The sequence below is a fragment of the Sitophilus oryzae genome, unplaced genomic scaffold (assembly GCF_002938485.1).
Source record: "Sitophilus oryzae breed Bouriz unplaced genomic scaffold, Soryzae_2.0 scaffold_1517_pilon_pilon, whole genome shotgun sequence".
Classification (NCBI taxonomy): domain Eukaryota; kingdom Metazoa; phylum Arthropoda; class Insecta; order Coleoptera; family Curculionidae; genus Sitophilus; species Sitophilus oryzae.
In genome coordinates this window covers 436,421-455,136 of record NW_022146189.1, presented here as the reverse complement: position 1 = coordinate 455,136, position 18,716 = coordinate 436,421, and the positions used below count along the sequence as shown (strand labels likewise).

The 18,716-nt window shown below is 36.5% G+C and overlaps 1 protein-coding gene across 1 annotated transcript in view; it reads left to right on the top strand.

The window, feature by feature from the left end:
* The window catches only part of LOC115878543 (4-hydroxyphenylpyruvate dioxygenase), a 50,649-nt gene that overhangs the window by 30,673 nt on the left and 1,260 nt on the right, over positions 1 to 18,716 (top strand). Inside the window, exons 9-10 of the mRNA XM_030895068.1 lie at positions 5,231 to 5,350; positions 12,242 to 12,481. Of these exons, the coding sequence (XP_030750928.1) occupies positions 5,231 to 5,350; positions 12,242 to 12,481 (360 nt within the window). The remainder of the gene's footprint in view (positions 1 to 5,230; positions 5,351 to 12,241; positions 12,482 to 18,716) is intronic.

Sequence of the window (18,716 nt, the reverse complement as noted above, 5' to 3'; positions counted from 1 at the left end):
TATGACATAATTATGTACCGGGTGGCCAACTAAGAATGGACGCCGGCTGTATCTCAGAAACTACTTATCGTATAACTTTGGGAAAAAAATTCTAATAAGTAAATCGACCAAGAGAAATTGCTGGAAATTATTTTCAAGTTGGAAAAAGTTGCGGTTTGCGCTGATATTTTGGAAATTTTATGCTCTATTTAACTGTGTACAGAGAAATATAGCCTCCTATTTAAATTTTTACGCAAAAGCGCAATATCTGTTATGTTATGAAACAGCGCCCTCTAGCTACCACGAAAAAAATTGTGGAAACAAAATTTATACTGAAGATTATTAAGGAAGAAAAGCTCTTTTAAACGAGCCCTAGTTTGTTTAAATCGCGTAACCCAAACCAGAGTTATCCTTATTTTAATAAAAGCAAGTTTAACCTTCCCCCACCAGTTTATTTTATGAGATAGAGCAAAATAATTTATATAAAAAAAATTACAAATTTCTCGATGATTACAATAGTAATATTTAAAATACCTGTTCACCTGCATATTTTTGAGAAAAACCCTGTTTTCTGATTGGCTATTAGAGAAACGCCCTCTAGCGGGCATTTCTCGAACTTGAAAATAATTTCCAGCGATTTCTCTTGGTCGATTTACTTATTAGAATTTTTTTCCCAAAGTTATATGATAAGTAGTTTCTGAGATACAGCCGGCGTCCATGCTTAGTTGGCCACCCGGTACATATCACACTTAGTTATAAATTAAAAGTTATAGTACAAGAGCTAGCAACGTCGGAAAAGCAAGTATTTTAAGACGTCTGGCTCTTTGATATATCTTTTACTATGCTCTCTAGAACAGCATGCGGCCCGTCTGGCTGCTGGTAAACGTTGCGTTCCCTACTGCGCATTGGAAGAAGATCCTATATTTTTATTAGTCCGTTAATTTCTAGTATTGAATATAAATCGAACATGTCTCCATAGCGCAGTGCGTAGAGTTTCCGACCACGAACCGATGATTCAGAGTTCGAATCCTGGTCAGGGCAAACACTTTTTAATTTCATTTTCGTTTATATTCTGATAGTAAAGTATTAAATATTTGTTTTTTTTTTTGAATCGCCAGAATTATTTAATACTTTACTATCAGAATATAAACGAAAATAAAATAAAAAAGACTTTGACCTGACCCGGATTCGAACTCTGAATCATTGGTTCGTGGTCGGAAACTACGCACTGCGCTATGGAGACATGTTCGATTTGTATTCAATACTAGAATTTATAGGACTAAATTAATAAAAAAAATATAGGATCTTCTTCCGATGCGCAGTAGTGAACGCAACGGGTATCGGCAGCCAGACGGGCCGCATACTGTTCCAGAGAGCATAGTAAAATATGCGAGATGATACTTTCTCGAAAACATTGCTAGCTCTTAGACTATTAGTTTGTGGTTATACAGAATCAAGAATAACCTAATTTATAAAACATGACTTAATACACTCCTCCTAGCCAAAATTAACGTATAGTTTGTAAGTAAAAAGTCTAATATTCTAAAAATTCTAAGTCTAATATTTCATATTTTAACAGCTCGTTAGATTTCAATGACCTATTTTTAGTCATAGCTGGATAATTATTATTACTATTACTAAGCCCACGGCCACACAGAAAGCGTTTTTAACGTGAAGCGTCTTTTGTGACTAAAACAAAATAACAGGATTATATTATAGGAGTTGGCCGACCAAAAGCGTGTAGCGTTCGGCGTATCTCGCAAAAAAACGCAAATGTTAACAAATCAGTTTGTTTTCTGTAGCGTCTTTAGCGATTTCTAAGATGAGACGTCATAGGTGGACCTTCTTCTTCTTCTTCTTCCTGTCACTTGTGCTTAGCCGCACGTTGGCGATTGTCTGTACTCTTCATACAATGTGTAGACTGCCGTTTTCGGCTCTTCGAAATATGGTGGCTGCGTCGCTGATGTTACACCAATCCCGTATGTTTCTTCGCCAGGAATGTTGTTTTCTTCCTGGGCCTCGCCGCCCCTCTATTTTTCCTTGTAGAATCGGCTTAGGAATGTAATATTTGTCTCCTCTAAGGATATGGCCGAGATATGAGACTTTCCTTTCTTTAACTATGTTAAGCATTTCTCGTTCATAGCCTGCAGTTCTTAAAACTTCTTCGTTGGTGGCATGTGCGGTCCATGACACACGTAAGAGTTTCCGGAGAGTCCACATTTCGAAAGCCTCGATGCGGTTGAGGGTTCTAGCCTTGAGAGACCAGGTTTCTGCGCCGTATAGTAAGATAGGCCATATGTAGCATTTTACTACCCGTAGTCTAAGTGTTAGCGGGAGACTGCGTGCTAATAGGAAGTTTTTAAGTTTAAAAAATGTTGACTTTGCATAATTCGTTCTAAGTTTAACTTCCTCATCGCAGTCCCATCGTTCATTGATCATGGCACCCCTTTGAATAAGAAGACTAAGGAAGGAGCATAATGCTATCCATGTATTCATGCATGGTGGGCGGAAAAGCCACCATAAAAGCTCTCTAGGGTGGGGATCCTTGACAGTTCTGTTTGACGATTCATTTGACACATTTGAATTTGATTTGAAATTTTGTGGATTTGTCAGTCTTTACGGAGCTTATTTTATGTTATTTATTATTTATTCTACTACTGATAGTTATATAAAGGTAGTAAATCTAGATGGAAATTGTGGCAGAACTTAAATTAACAGTGACACTATCGCGATTTATCGAAAAAGACTCTAAAATAATTGGTTGTGTAGCGTGCGGTAGATCTCGGCAAAAAATTGAGTGAAATAATGGAACAACTTTTCGCTAGTAAGTGACTATATAATATACATACGTGTAGTAAACCGATCATTTATGAAATTCACTTAAATTAACTAAATTATATATTTTTCTTGCATTTTAGCTTTTATTTATTACTTGTCAAAGATTAGATGTCAAAGAATTTAGATACGTTAATTTGACTTACCTGCTTCATAGCGTATCGGATGTTTGTGTTAATAAATACTTATTATAACTTATCTATTTTTATTAGAATTATATATTTTTATAACAATTTTAATAACTACCAACATTTATTCACAACATAAAATAAAACAACAAATTATTGAGTCTACCCCACGTCTACCCTACATCATAGTTTTACATTTTTTAAATAAAATTAGAACGACACTGATAAACCGGAATTTAAGTCGGCCATATTTGAGGCCCATCGCGGTGTACCTAAGATTTTTGATATGCTCCTTCCTTAGTCTTCTTATTCAAAGTGGCACCCAGATATTTAAATCGTGGAACTCGCTCTATAATATTTCCATCCACGGTCAATGCGGTGTTGATTGTAGGCTGGCGTCCTATTACCATAAGTTTGGTCTTGGCAGCGTTGATTTTAAGACCGAAACGATTTCCCATGTCCCCTATCTTATTTATTATTTGCTGGAGATCCTCTAAAGTTAGTGCTAGTATTGCCGTATCATCTGCATATCTTATATTGTTAATTAGAACTCCGTTAATCTTAATTCCTCCACTTTCTTCTTCCAGGGCCATTTGAAATATCTTTTCGACGTATATATTAAAAAGTATTGGTGACAGTATACAGCCCTGGCGGACTCCTTGACACACATTGAAGGTGTCTGTGGATAAATTTTTGTTAACTCTTATGTCCGCGGTTTGGTTCCAATATAGTTCCTGTATGATTCTAATGTCTTTGGCGTCTATTCCTATCTCGAGCAGTCTGTTTAGGAGAATATCGTGTTTAACGTTGTCGAAAGCCTATAGGTGGACCTAATATTTAGTAATCCAATAAAAATAAATGAAATAGTATGCATTTTTTTTTTCATTTTAGGGTATTATCTAAAAATATTTTTATATAGAACATCTACTGTTTAGGAAGATTCTATTAAATTCAAAAATTTGAAGGAAATGTTTAAAGAAGTGTAGTTTAAAATGTTGAAAAAGTAATAAATTAAAGGAATATTTTTTATGCCTAAAAAGTGTTTTTTACGAAAATTCTTTATGCGTAACAAATAGTTTTATATGGGTAACAAATAGTTTTTATGCGTAAAAAATATTTTTTTACCGGTAGCAAGTAGTGTTTTACGAGTAAAAAATATTTTTTTTATGTGTAACAAATAGCTTTTTACACTTAAAAAATATTTTTTTCTGCGTAAAAAAGGTTTTTAACAGAAACAAATAGTTTTTTTTGCGTAAAAAATAGTTTTTTACACCTAACAAATAGTTTTTTACACGTATTTTTTTTGCGTAAAATTTTTTTTACCATAAATATTAAGTTTTTGATACGTAAAAAATAGTTTTTTCCGTGTAACAAGTAGTTTTTTTACGCTTAAAAAATATTATCTTTTTGCGTAAAAAAAGTTTTGAAACAATAAATTTTTGACGCGTAAAAAATAGTTTTTGCCGTGTCACAAATAGTTTTTTTACACATAAAAAATATTTTCTTTTTGCATTAAAAGGTTTTTTACCAGAAACAATAAGTTTTTGACGCGTAAATACGTATAACAAATAGTTTTTTTTCACGTAAAAAATAGTTTTTTTACCAGAAACAATAAGTTTTTTACGTGTAAGAAATAGTTTTTTACGTGAAACAAATGGTTTTTTACACGTAATAATTTGATTCACAAAATTTGTATTAAAATATCAATATTTTTGATAAACACGTGGACTGCTCACAAATACACGTCGCGCCACTACGTATTTCTAAGCCGTTAACACGTTTCGTTACAACTAGCTCGTGTGTCAGGGCCGTCTCGCTAGCTCGTATGTCACGGCTTTGAATTTTTACTCCCAGCGCGCGTAAAGAAGTTTCACTTCAAAAAGTTTCATAAATCATGTCCTAAAATTGCGTTAGCAACTAGTAATATTTACTATTCTATTATATAATTATAATTATTTATTATATTATATTATTATATTATAAAACACAAGTAACCACAAAACTACAACATAAAAAATGTATACATAAATAAACTAAAATTCGTAAAATAAATGGCAAATAATAATTATTATTTTTACACACACCACTGGCACTAGCAGTAGATTATGTTTGTCGCCAAATATATGCCCCGGCGATCCGAGCATATCTTTATCTTCGTCTCTTCAACGCTAACCGCGCCGATCTCGCCTATCTCTTTCTTACAGGATCGATTGTTGAACGGGCCGGGAATGCGTTAATTTTGGCTAGATATGCAAAGAACGAATTGTGAAAAATTATATTTGCCATAGCTGCCTATAAATGAACCCGCAGACGGAAAGAAGAAAAGTCAGATTGAAGAGTATGTTGATTATTATGAAGGAGCAGGTGTACAACATATTGCTTTAAATACTCAAGATATTATTTCTTCGGTAAGTACTTAGTATGATCGAAAAAAAAACGGCGTCCAGTTGGCTGGGAAATGACGATCGATGACATTTCCCATATAAATTTAACCAATTTACATATAAAATGACAGCGATTTTCATTTCATAGCATCGCTGACGCCGTTTTTTTTCGATCATGCGGTATTATATTCTGATCACTGTAGTTAAGCAACGTCGGCACGCGGTTAGTACTTGGATGGGTGACCGCTTGGGAACCCCGCGTGTCGTTATTATTTTTTTCTTTTTTCCTCTATTTTTTTACAAACGAAATATCAGCATACCCCCTAATAAATCTTTAATAAATTATTTACTTCTTAACTTGTATTAAGAATTTAACATAAAATTGTTTTCATTAATCATCACGATAATGATGCCAAAATTTGCAACATACATAATAAATGTGGAACTAAACAAGATTTACAAAATATAATAATTAAGAGTTCAACTTTAAAAAAAAATATGTTAAATTCGACAGGTTGATTTACCTGTCGAATACCTGTATTTGTGTAAACTATGACGGTATACTTAATTTTTGTTTTTTAGACAACAACAAAAACAAACTGAGTTATTTTACATAATTTCCATTGTCTCAAAAATCTCAGTTGATTCAGACTTTTGTGAACACTGTAGATGAAACGTTTAGAATAATTTCATATAACTAACGAATACAGCTTGATTTCCATGCATCCGTTATCCGACGATACGATGATACGATATTAATTTTATGGGTTGAATTCGAAGACGTTTATTGGTTACAAAATTCCGTAGTTTTTAAATTTATTGCATTTTCTTCATTTCATTTTTTTTATTGACAAATCACAATTTCATTTCCATAACAGTTTGCATGAGTTTTACTTGATGTTTTAATTTGTTGATATTTTCTGTCCACATATCCGTACACAACCAAGTTTTGTTAAAAAATGTCTATATCTATGTGGCGGATTCAACTCTCCAAAAAAATCCTTTATGGGTATTTCGCCACTGCACTGCAAGAAAATCTACAAATAAAATAATTATTTTTTGTAAATACTTCTGCGTTAAACCTAAACGGACACTGCTTGTCAGAAGTTATGTTTACAGTTATACAAATTTGCCTAACAAAGAAAAAATGCTTACCGTTTCGGAAAGTTTATCTCTTTCCGTCGTCGTCGGAAGCAAAAAAATACAAAGAATAAAGAAAAAAACTATTTAAAATATTTAAATTCTCTTCTAAAAAGTAAACTATTCGAGAACACTTTACTTTTTTAAAACAGATACGTCTTCAAGAAACCGTTGGCGTTCTCGTCAAAAGTGCTTACAAAAAATAACTATTTTATTTCGTTGCAGTGCAGTGGCGAAATACCCATAAAGGATTTATTTATCGCTGAAAAAGCTACCGCTTTGACTATCGCACTGCGAGGAGATGCGACTGATATCCTTCAGACACTGTCACCATCGGAACAGGGAGATTATCAGCAATTGGTACGACATTTAGAAAAGAGGTACGGCTAAGCTCATTTGGAACATGTCTATCATTCCCAGCTAAAAAATCGCATTCAAAAGTCGAATGAGTCTCTGCAGGAGTTTGAAGCCGACGTAGCCCGCCTCGTTCGCCTTACGTACCCTGCTACGCCCGAGAATGTTATGAAGCGGTTGGCAGTACAGGCATTCTCCGACGGCTTACGTGACAACGAGACAAGACAAGCACTTCTCCTAGCCCACCCAACGCACTTGCTGGATGCTTTAGCACGTGCCCTAGAATTTGAGGCCATGAAACAAAGTTCTCGGTCTTTAGGAAGAGTACGGGCCATCGACGAATGTTCCGACGAATCCGTGGAAGGGATTGTTCGGAAGGTAATGGACCAGTACATGGGCAAGAAGGGACCGATTCGTTGCTGGAACTGCGGACAGGTAGAACACGTGCGAAGCCGTTGTAAGTAGAAGAACGAAGAACCGGCTTCGTCGAGAAAACTACTAAGGGTCGAAATGAAGGGGCACACGTCGACCTGTACCCAACATGCCCCAACGAAAACTGCTCAAGTCGCCTCGCTACAACACAAATTCTACAGCATTTTTGTGGATGGTTTTGTTGATGGAGAGTTCCGGACCATGCTGTTGGATACAGGTGCGACGAAAACTATCATTAGACCGGACATTCATAAAACATCGAAGAAGGTTAAACCAAATGGCGACTACGTACTGCTACGGGGGGCTCCGCTGCTGTCCATGGAGAAGTAAACCTTAATTTTGTTATTGGGAGCACCAGTTTTGAACATCCAGTGTTAGTAGCAGATATCGAAGATGAACTTATTCTCGGAATGGACATTATGACCACTAAAGGTTTTGAACTAAACTTCAAACAGGGAATTTTGAAAATAAATGAAGAAGAAGTGGTTCTACATCGAAAATGTGAGGAGACACTTCGCGTGGTGGTAGCAGAAGATGTTTCGATCCCTGAGCGCTGTGAGATATTTTTGGATGGCTGCCTGGAAGGTAAAATGAATAATGGGAGTATTATTCTGTTGGAGCCAAGGAACCATTACAGCGAAATAGGACGAGGGGTCGCTGTTGGAAAAGCCCTGCTACGAGCGAAGAAGACTGTACCGGTGAGAGTAATGAACACGAATTATTATTCTGTATCCTTGAAGAAGGGAACCCTGTTAGGGTACTGTTGTTCGGTCTCCTCAGTTATACGAAGCGTAGAAGCCTCCAAAGTTTCGACTTCAAAAATTCCGGACAAAATGGTGAAGGAGTTTGTAAACGTTAAGGGATTATATCTCCCGAAAATAGTAGAAAATTGAGAAACCTGATAATCAAGTATCAAGATGTGTTTGATAAAGGAGAAGCAGGACAGAGAGGTCGTACCAATTTAGTACAACATAAAATTGATACCGGAAATGCACGACCAATCCAACAAAATCCGAGAAGACTTCCGCTCGCCAAACGTGAAGAAACTAATAAAATCCTTCGAGAAATGAAAGAAGAGGGTGTCATCGAACCATCTAACAGCCCGTGGACATCGCCGGTAGTACTAGTAAAGAAGAAAGACGGTACCACCAGGTTCTGTGTTGATTATCGGCAGCTCAATAATGTTACCAAGAAGGATAGTTATCCCCTGCCGAGGATAGACGATACTCTAGACACGTTGGCGGGATCGACAATATTCACTACCTTGGATCTGAAGACTGGATATTGGCAAGTCGACATGGCGCCTAAAGACAGGGAGAAGACAGCGTTCTCGGTGGGCTCCGGACTGTGGCAATTTACCGTCATGCCTTTTGGATTGTGCAACGCGCCAGCTACCTTAGAAAGACTAATGGAGTCTGTGTTAAAGGGACTATCCTGGACCACCTGTTTAGTGTACCTGGATGACATTATAGTGATGGGGAAATCCTTCGACGATCATCTGAAGAATTTGGAAGAAGTTTTCAAGCGACTTGCGAGCTCTGGTTTGAAACTTAGCCCCAAGAAATGTCATCTGTGTCAAGAAAAGGTACACTACTTGGGCCATGTAGTCTCCTCCCAGGGAGTTGCGGTAGATCCACAGAAGACCAAGACAGTGGAAGAGTGGCCGATACCCAAAGACAAACATGAACTCAGAAGCTTTTTGGGGCTATGCACATACTATCGCCGTTATGTACAGGGTTTCGCCACCATCGCAAAACCAATGACCAGATTTACCGAAGGCGAGAGGCGTTTCTCTTGGGACTCAGATTCTGACGAGGCATTCCGAAGATTGAAGAAAGCCCTGACTAGTGCGCCTGTACTTAGCTATCCTCTTGGCAACGGAAACTTTATATTAGATACCGACGCTAGCAATGTTGGATTAGGCGCTGTTCTGTCTCAAATCCAGGATGGTCAAGAAAAAGTAATTGGTTATTTTAGTAAGACCTTGTCAAAGCTGGAAAGGAACTACTGCATGATCAGACGAGAATTACTAGCCGTAGTTAAAGCAGTGGAACACTTCTACAAGTATCTCTATGGAAGAAAGTTCTTGTTAAGAACAGACCATGCTGCTTTAAAATGGCTGTTGCAGTTTAAGAATCCTGAAGAGCAGGTAGCTAGATGGATCGAACGATTACAAGAATTTGACTTCGACACAGAACATCGAGCTGGAGCAATCCATCGAAATGTCGACACACTTTCCAGAAGACCTTGCGCTAAGGACTGTAAACATTGTTCCCGAGCAGAAGAGAAAGAAGCGAAACTCCTAAGAACAACTGTGGTTAACGATACTTGGCAACCCGAAGATCTTGCAAACGACCAAATCTGTGACCCACAATAAGGCTTAGTGATTAACTGGAAAAACGCGGTCCAAAGACCAACGTGGGGAGAAGTTTGCAGATATTCGCCGAACGTGAAGTCGTACTGGGCCCAGTGGAATTCCTTGGTAATAGATGACGGGTTACTCCGCCGCGTGATTGAGAGACCAGAGGGACAAGAAGAGAGAAGGCAGATCGTCATTCCAAAGAAGAGGGTCCCGGAAGTCTTGGAGGAAGTTCACAATGGAACCAGCGGTGGACATCTTGGTGTTACCAAGACACTTGGCAAGCTGCGTGAACGGTTCTATTGGGTGAACTGCAAAGAAGTGAGGGCCTGGTGCAAGAAATGTGACGTTTGCGCCGCCATCAATGGGCCACAAAAGCGCGGTAAAGCCCCAATGCGCCAGTACAATGTAGGCAGTCCCTTCGAACGAATAGCGATCGACGTGGCTGGTCCTTTCCCAGAGACGAACGATGGCAACAAATACATTGTGGTAGTAATGGATTACTTCAGCAAATGGGTCGAGGCCTTGCCAAATCGTTGCGAAATGCCAAATCAAGAAGCGTCCACCATTGCTGATTCCCTTGTTAAAGAATGGATCTGCAGGTTTGGTGTTCCCATGGAGTTTCATTCCGATCAGGAAAGAAACTTCGAGTCTAATCTGTTCCAAGGCGTCTGTGAAGTCCTTAACATCCGCAGGACCAGGACAACTGCTCTACATCCACAATCCGATGGGATGGTTGAACGCATGAACAGAACTATCAACCGTTATCTGGCCAAAGTAGTTTCTGACCACCAAAGAGACTGGGACAAATTCCTTCACCGGTTCCTGTTGGCCTACCGTTCATCCATCCAAGAATCTACAGGGCAAACCCCAGCCAGCATCGTTATGGGACGGGAAGTGCGCCTACCCTGTGATCTGAAATTTGGTTGCCGACCGGGAGAAGAAGTCGCCGGAGAAGATTATGTCCACACACTACGTCAAAGGATGGACGACATCCATCAGCGAGTCCGCCTAAATATTCAAAGTGCTAGTGACCGAATAAAGGAACACTACGACATTCAAGCTGAGCATGGAGGATACCAACCAGGAAAGTTGGTGTGGCTATACAAAAATATATATCCGAAGCTACAATCCTCGTGGGAAGGGCCATACGAAGTCATGGATAGGATTAATGACGTCGTATACCAAACCAAACCAAACCAAACCAAACCGAGGGTAGTCCATTTCAACCGTTTGAGCGCCTACCAAGGCGAAATAGAAGATCGTGCTGGGACCGTGAGAACCTGCAGCTTTGATCCCCCTGATTCGGAGATGTCCTTTGACGATTTCACGGCCCGATACAACAGCAGTCAGAAGACTCGCTATGGTGTAACCAAAGAAGAACAACGAGACCTCTTTTCCGTGCCTCCTGATTATTCGCTCGCTCACTGTGTGGCCCGAGATTTGCGGATATCCAGACGAATCGCTGCGACATTCAATGAGAAGTTTGGGAGAGTCGGAGAACTACGCCGACAGGATCCAGAGGTTGGAAGCGTCTTGAGGCTAACTGACAATGAACATGGTCAAGCAAGGCACATTTTCTACCTAGTCACCATTAATGGTCCCCAAGTAAGCCGACTTATCTCAATCTTTGGAAGACCCTGATTGAACTGAGAGAAGCCCTGCTAAACAACAACATTACACGATTAGCCATTCCGAAGCTGGAGTGTGGACTCGATGGTTTGAGTTGGCGTACAATCCGGAACATGATTGAAGTCTTGTTCAGATTTACGGGAATCGAGGTCCTCGTTTGCTGCTACAACCCAAAGCTGAGATCGGGAGAGAAAACTGCAGACTGCTATTTCTACCAGACTTCTCAATGTACCAGGGGCCAGCTTTGCAAATACCTTCATTCACCGTGTACATCTCGGGACGAGCATGTACCTAAGAAGGGGGCAGTGTTGCGGACCCGTGGGGACTCGACCTAACCTAACTATATGTTCCGCCCTCAGATGACCTTAACATCGCATTAAAGAATAGACACCGTAATGATTCATTAAGAATCGAGTCTCACTGGAATGGAGTAGTACATACGAGAACACTGGAAACCTTCTCTATGCACCTAACGATCTATAGACTATACTAGAGATCTTTAGCTGTCGGTATAAAAGCCGACGGCTGTGGCCTAGAGAGGGCAGTTATAAATAGACAAGTACAGTTGACGCGCTAAAATTCAAAATAAATTCTTAGTTATAAATCGTTTGTAAATAGTTCTTTAAGTCTTTTATCGTTATTGTTTTTGTTAATTAGTGTTAAATAAATAGTGTTTAAATAAATTGTGACTTTCTATCCACACGGAACCGACGAAAAACGTAACAGTATGAAAAGATTTACTTTACTTTCGCCGTTGACGGACAGCAGTTTCAGTTGAAAAGTGGCGCGAAAACATTATCACCAATCAGAGCGCCATCGGATGATCGTATCAATGGGTGACGGAAGCATGGAAATCCACTTTAATGCTACTGCCAAGTGTTTCATCGTGACCACATGCTCTCGATATAGTAAAACTCAAAAAAAAACTCAGACTGAAAACGCCTACTGTTGCATTGATTTCATTCATTGATCATATGGTATTTTGAACTTTATTTTAGGTAGAGAACCTGAAGTCACGTGGAATAGATTTTCTGCAGGTGCCAGATTCTTATTACGACATTTTACGAAAGAAATTGGCGAACAGCAAAGTCAGGATTGATGAAGAGATGGATATTTTACAGAAACTAAAAATTCTTATCGACTATGACGAAAACGGATACTTGCTCCAGATTTTTACTAAAAACATGCAAGATCGCCCCACGCTGTTTCTGGAAGTAATTCAAAGGAAAAATCATAATGTAAGTAAACTTTATTAAACCCTTATGATTTTTAAATGTATAATAGTGATGGGCATTACGATTCTTTTTAGTGGATCGAATCACACGATTCAATTTCTCATATTGAATCGACTCCTACGATTCGTTTATTTGAACGAATCACATGCACAATTTACGTTTCATAAAAACAAGAATCGTAACTGGTACTACCGGCGATAATTTGGCCGGACAATTATACTTAAGGAACCAGAAAAACAAATATTCAGTTCTTTCATTTGTTTTTCAACACTCTCTGACATTGGCGTAATTGGATTGATTATATTTTACCAATAACATAAAATGATCAATCCAATTCATAGATACTATTTATTAAAGACTGCTTAATACCAATTTAATATTTTTAGAGCCATATTTTAATTCCGATTTAATAATCATAATAAATAGTATATGATCGAAAAAAAATGGCATCCAGATGGCTTGGAAATGAACGATGACATTCCCCATATAATTTTACATATAAAATGACAGCGATCTTCATTTTATAACCATCGCTGACGCGATCATATTGAGCAGAAGCCAACAATATTTATTCGGAGTTGCATAAAAACACGATTTCGTCTTTTAGTCCGACATTTAATGGTTTATAGTCGGTAATATTATTTTAACAAAAATATTAACTTGAAAATTAAATGCATTACACATGCTCCCGTACTAAGCACAGTATAAATAAGTTTTTTCTTGTAAATAACCTTCTTATCGTTTTCATTTTATTCCCATGATGTTTGTTTAGGGCAAGTCTAAATATTGGTGCCTCACTCTATACCTATATCACCGCCGCGCCGTAGAAACGAACGATCGCATTGTGATCCGATTCAATTCTCACGATTCTTTTTTACGGCTCATTGTTCAAATCTTATGGATCCGTGCAGGCCACGATTCAATTGAACGAACCGTATTGTAAGCAATGATTCGATTCTCACGAGTCTTTTAATGAACGATCCGTACAAACAAATGATCGCATTGTGATCCACGATTCTTTTTTACGACTCATCGTTCAAATCTTATGGATCCGTGCTGGCCACAATTCAATTGAACGAACCGTATTGTAAGCAATGATTCTATTCTCAAGACTCACAGTTGTTCTCAGATAGGTCATTACTTAGAAATATTAATTTCAAAATGTTTGCATGAAACTGTTGCTAATACTTTTTTATATTCCCCTATAAACAATACATATTAAATAACAAAATCAAGTACGCCCAAGTAATCCTGAAGCGCTTTTTTTATTAGAAATGTCACATTTTTGCTACTGGTATCAAGCTGACATAAATAGTTTTCAGATAACGCCAATTAATTACTTATTTTATTAAAATTGATAAAAGCTGTTGCCTTTTCTGTAATGGACGTTCGAAAAGAAGGTAAAAACAACTGTTTTTTCTTTTTTGCACTTTAATACCTGAACAAACCTAAGTAATATTAGTTTATGGCAATTTATTTGAAGGCAACAAAAATAGTATTTTTACATTTTTGCTTGTCACTCTTTAAGACTTTTAACTACTTTCCCTTTCAAATCCTCTTAAACGGCATGATAATACTTGTTGCTTAAAGAATATTGCATATAAATTAGTTGCCACTGGCTGCCGCGAATTGTCGCCGGATCTTATACTGGGTGGTTAAAGATTGACTTTTTGTCTTAAAATAAAAGTAACTTCTTTTTCCTCTTCGTGTCAACTTATTTCGTGGACACACTGTATATCAATTGACAATAAAATTGTATTTATAAAATGAAACAACTGTCTCTTGTATTTTTTCAACATTTAAAATAAATTTGACCTCTTCAATATGAAAAAACATGTACATATGTGCAAACATAATCTGTATACCTTTTCGAATAGTTAGAACTTAAAATGCAAATCACACGAACTGGGCCCAATTTTTTTAATACATATTACATTAAGTTTTTTATATACATTTATTTAGCATTTGTTATCAATTTCTATTAAAAAAGGTGCAGTCAAGCTATATCTAGATATCTAACAGTTAATTAAGGGGAACTAATTATTGGTGGAAATGAAGGGAACTAACTATTGGTTCCCCTTAATTAAGCGCAGCTAACTAAGGGGAACCCCTCTGCGACTCTTTGAATTAACGATCCGTAGAAAGAAACGATCGCATTGTGATCCGATTCAATTCTCACGATTCTTTTTTACGACTCATCGTTCAAATCTTATCGATCCTTGCTGGCCACGATTCGGTTGAACGAACCGCATTGTAAGCAGTGATTCGATTCTCACGACTCTTTGAATGAACTATCCGTAGAAACAAATGATCGCGTTGTGATACGATTCAATTCTCACGATTCTTTTTTACGACTCATCGTTCAAATCTTATCGATCTCTGCTGGCCACGATTCAATTAAACGAACCGTATTGTAAGCAGTAATTCGATTCTGATGACTCTTTGAATGAACTATCCGTAGAAACAAACGATCGCATTGTGATCCGATTCAATTCTCACGATTCTTTTTTACGGCTCATCGTTCAAATCTTATCGATCCCTGCTGGCCACCATTCAATTGAACGAACCGTATTGTAAGCAATGATTCGATTCTCACGACTCTTTGAATGAACGATCCGTAGAAACAAACGATCGCATTGTGATCCGATTCAATTCTCACGCTCCTTTTTAACGGCTCAGCGTTCAAATCTTATGGATCCTTGCTGGTCACGATTCAATTGAACGAACCGTATTCTAAGCAATGATTCGATTCTCACGACTCTTTGAATGAACGATCCGTAGAAACAAATGATCGCATTGTGATCCGATTCAATTCTCACGATTCTTTTTTACGGCTCATCGTTCAAATCTTATGGATCCTTGCTGGTCACGATTCAATTGAACGAACCGTATTGTAAGCAGTGATTCGATTCTCACGACTCTTTGAATGAACGATCCGTAGAAACAAATGATCGCATTGTGATACGATTCAATTTTCACGATTCTTTTTTACGGCTCATCGTTCAAATCTTATGAATCCGTGCTGGCCACGATTCAGTTGAACGAACCATATTCTAAGCAGTGAATCGAATCACGTTTCATTTTTAATACTCGTTCAATATTTGTCCACCTCTAATGTATAAATATCGAAAAAATGGCGTCAAAGACGGCTGGGGAATGACAATCGATGATAATTCACAAGCCCCAGACATCATTACTTACCCTGTACTCTTCTTTATTTTTTAATGGCGCTTACTGCCAGTTGACCTTAGCTAAGTTCACCGGAAATAACTACATCTTTTGATTTTCAAATGGTACCCTCGGTATTTTATCATTTTATTTGAGTGGCATGTGCCATGGCTGTGTTAAAACCACAAAACTAGATTTGGCTCAAGTTTCGTTTAGACGAAATCAGTTACATAGAATATCGATTTATAGGATGATTCTATACAAGAAAACTAGCACTACATAATTTGATTTTTGCCGCGGAAATTCTTGGTTTTTGAGAAAACTCGAATTTTTAATTTTTCTATTATTAACTAAAAATTAAAACTTTGCGGTGTTTTTAATAGTTTTTTTCATTATAGAATGACGTAAAAACATTTACCTAATATAACGATGTGAACTAATTTTTATTCGAAAATATTTATCATAATCATTTTCATTGATCTTTCCGCGTTTAGAAGTGCCGAAATGTGATAGGAAGATAAAAACTACATATTTTTGTTTGATTAATAATTTGCTATAACTTTTCTATACAGGGTCCGGCAATAGTGCGTCGGGCATCTGTAGCTCCTAGAATAAAAAACTTGAGAATTTTGTTTAAGTGCAGACCTAAAGTATGTACCAGGATGTATTTCCGGAAAATATTTTAACTTCTATAGGGTGACTCAAAAAAGTGCGAGTGGATTTTTTTTAAATGGAACACCCTGTATATTATTGCATTTTTGGCTTCCTTTCAGATCATTTTACACAATCCTAAGATATGAGTAAATCTATTTCGATAGTTTCAGAGATATTAAAAAATAAATCAAAAATATATATTTCTCAACCCTTCTTAAAAAAATATATTAAAAATACAAGAACTGTTCTGAAATCAAAACTATATTAGATATTTACTTTAGATGGTCTGTTCTTACTTTGCTCTAAATATGGTAATCGTAAATCATACAGGATGTTCAATATTTTACGCCAAACTTTCAAAAATATAAAATAATTTTTGTTGGTTTCTTTAAATGGAACACCCTGTATATTATTTTTTTATTTGATGGAGAATTAAAAAATGAACATTTTTTGTATTTAAAGTATTTCAACATTTTTAATAGTTTTCATATGGCGTTTTCAATGGTAAAATACGAGAGAAAAATCATTGGGTGGCTTTGACAAAAATTTACTGTGGAAAATGCCATATGAAATACAAAACCGGGAATATCTGCGAAATCGTTAAAAATTTTGAAATACTCTAAATGCAAAAAATGTTCATTTTTTAATTCTCTATCTATTGGAAAAATAATATACAGGGTGTTCCGTTTGAAAAAACAAAGAAAAATTATTTTATATTTTAGAAAGTTTGGCGTAGAATTTTGAACATCCTGTATGATTTACGATTACCATATTTATAGCAAAGTAAGTAAAGACCATCTAAAGTAAATATCTAATATAGTTTTGATTTCAGGACAAGTTCTTGTATTATTAATAATTTTTTTTAGAAAGGCTGAAAAATAAATAATTTTTATTTATTTATTAATATCTCTGAAATTATCTAATATATTTACTCATGTCTTAGGATTATGTAAAGTGATCTGAAAGGAAGCCAAAAAAGCAATAATATACAGGGTGTTCCATTTAAAAAAAATCATCCCGATCCACTAACACTTTTTTGAGCCACCCTATAGAAGTTAAAATATTTTCCTGAAATATATCTTAGTACATACTTTAAATTTGCACTTAAACAAAATTCCCAAGTTTTTTATTCTAGGACCTACAGATGCCCGACACACTATTGCCGGACCCTGTATAACTTTTTCCGCGGAAATTTATCATAAAGGCGGTGTAATGGAAAACCTTCAATATTTCGAAGTTTTCCATAGTATTCTCAACTTTTTACATACTTTTGGTTTGGTTTGGTTATTTTTTTAGGGTTTGGTTTGGTTTAGTTATCGTTTTTTTGCTCTATTGACAATTTTTTTTTAAATTTTCGCATTCATTGACCATAGCGATATTAAGTTGATAAGAATAGATATTATTCATTCATCTGTGTCAAAGGTCGGGAAGAAGATCACTGCATGGTGGTGAAACAACGCATTTCCGCGGATTTTAATTTTTGTATCGGTGCTTAAAAATAAGTATACAATATAATATTAATTTTTTATATATCTCATTTCGTTACTTCCAAACCGTATTCAAAAAATGGCAACAACGCATTTCCGCAGAATATCATTTTCGTATTAGTAGTTACAAAGACGTCTAAAATATGAAATAACATTAATTTTTCATGTATGTCATTTCGTTACTTTTAAACCGCATTCAAAAAATGGTGACGCATTTCCGCGGCAAAATTTTTTCAGTAATATACTCCCTGAAGTACCGAGATGACATAAAAAGTTTTTTTTTTCTTTTTTTTAACAGATTTCGGCTAAATGAAACTTGACCCCTAGATTTGATCTTCTAATATTTTTCGTCTCTTTTCCTGACCGGATAAAAGATGCCCAAATCGTATTTTAAATCAAAACTCAATTTTTTCAAATGGAACGAAGGTGGCTCATTAGCATATTTGGAAAAAGCATTTTTACGAATAATTTGGTACCACATACTTCGTATTTTGAGTCAAATTGTCGTTACATTTATGGCCGTGGCACTCTAAGTTGAAATTTAAAATACTATTTTTGAAGTGAAACTTCTTTACGCACGCTGGATGTAAAAATTCAAGGCTGTGACACACGAGCTAGTGATAACGAAAAGTGATAACAATCGAAAAAGTGGTTTGGTTTTGTAAAAAACTATTTGTTACACATAAAAAAATATTTGTTACACGGAAAACCCCATTTTTACACGTAATAAACCATTTTTTAGGCGTAAAAAACTATTTGTTACACGTTGTTGACATATGATATGACATTTTAATCAGAATGCCATTCTCTATCTAATAAAGTAAAAAAATATCAAGGCTGCCATTTAAAAATCAAAAGTTGTAGTCATTTCCGGTGAACTTAGCTAAGGTCAACTGGCAGTAAGCACCATTAAAAAATAAACTTATTTG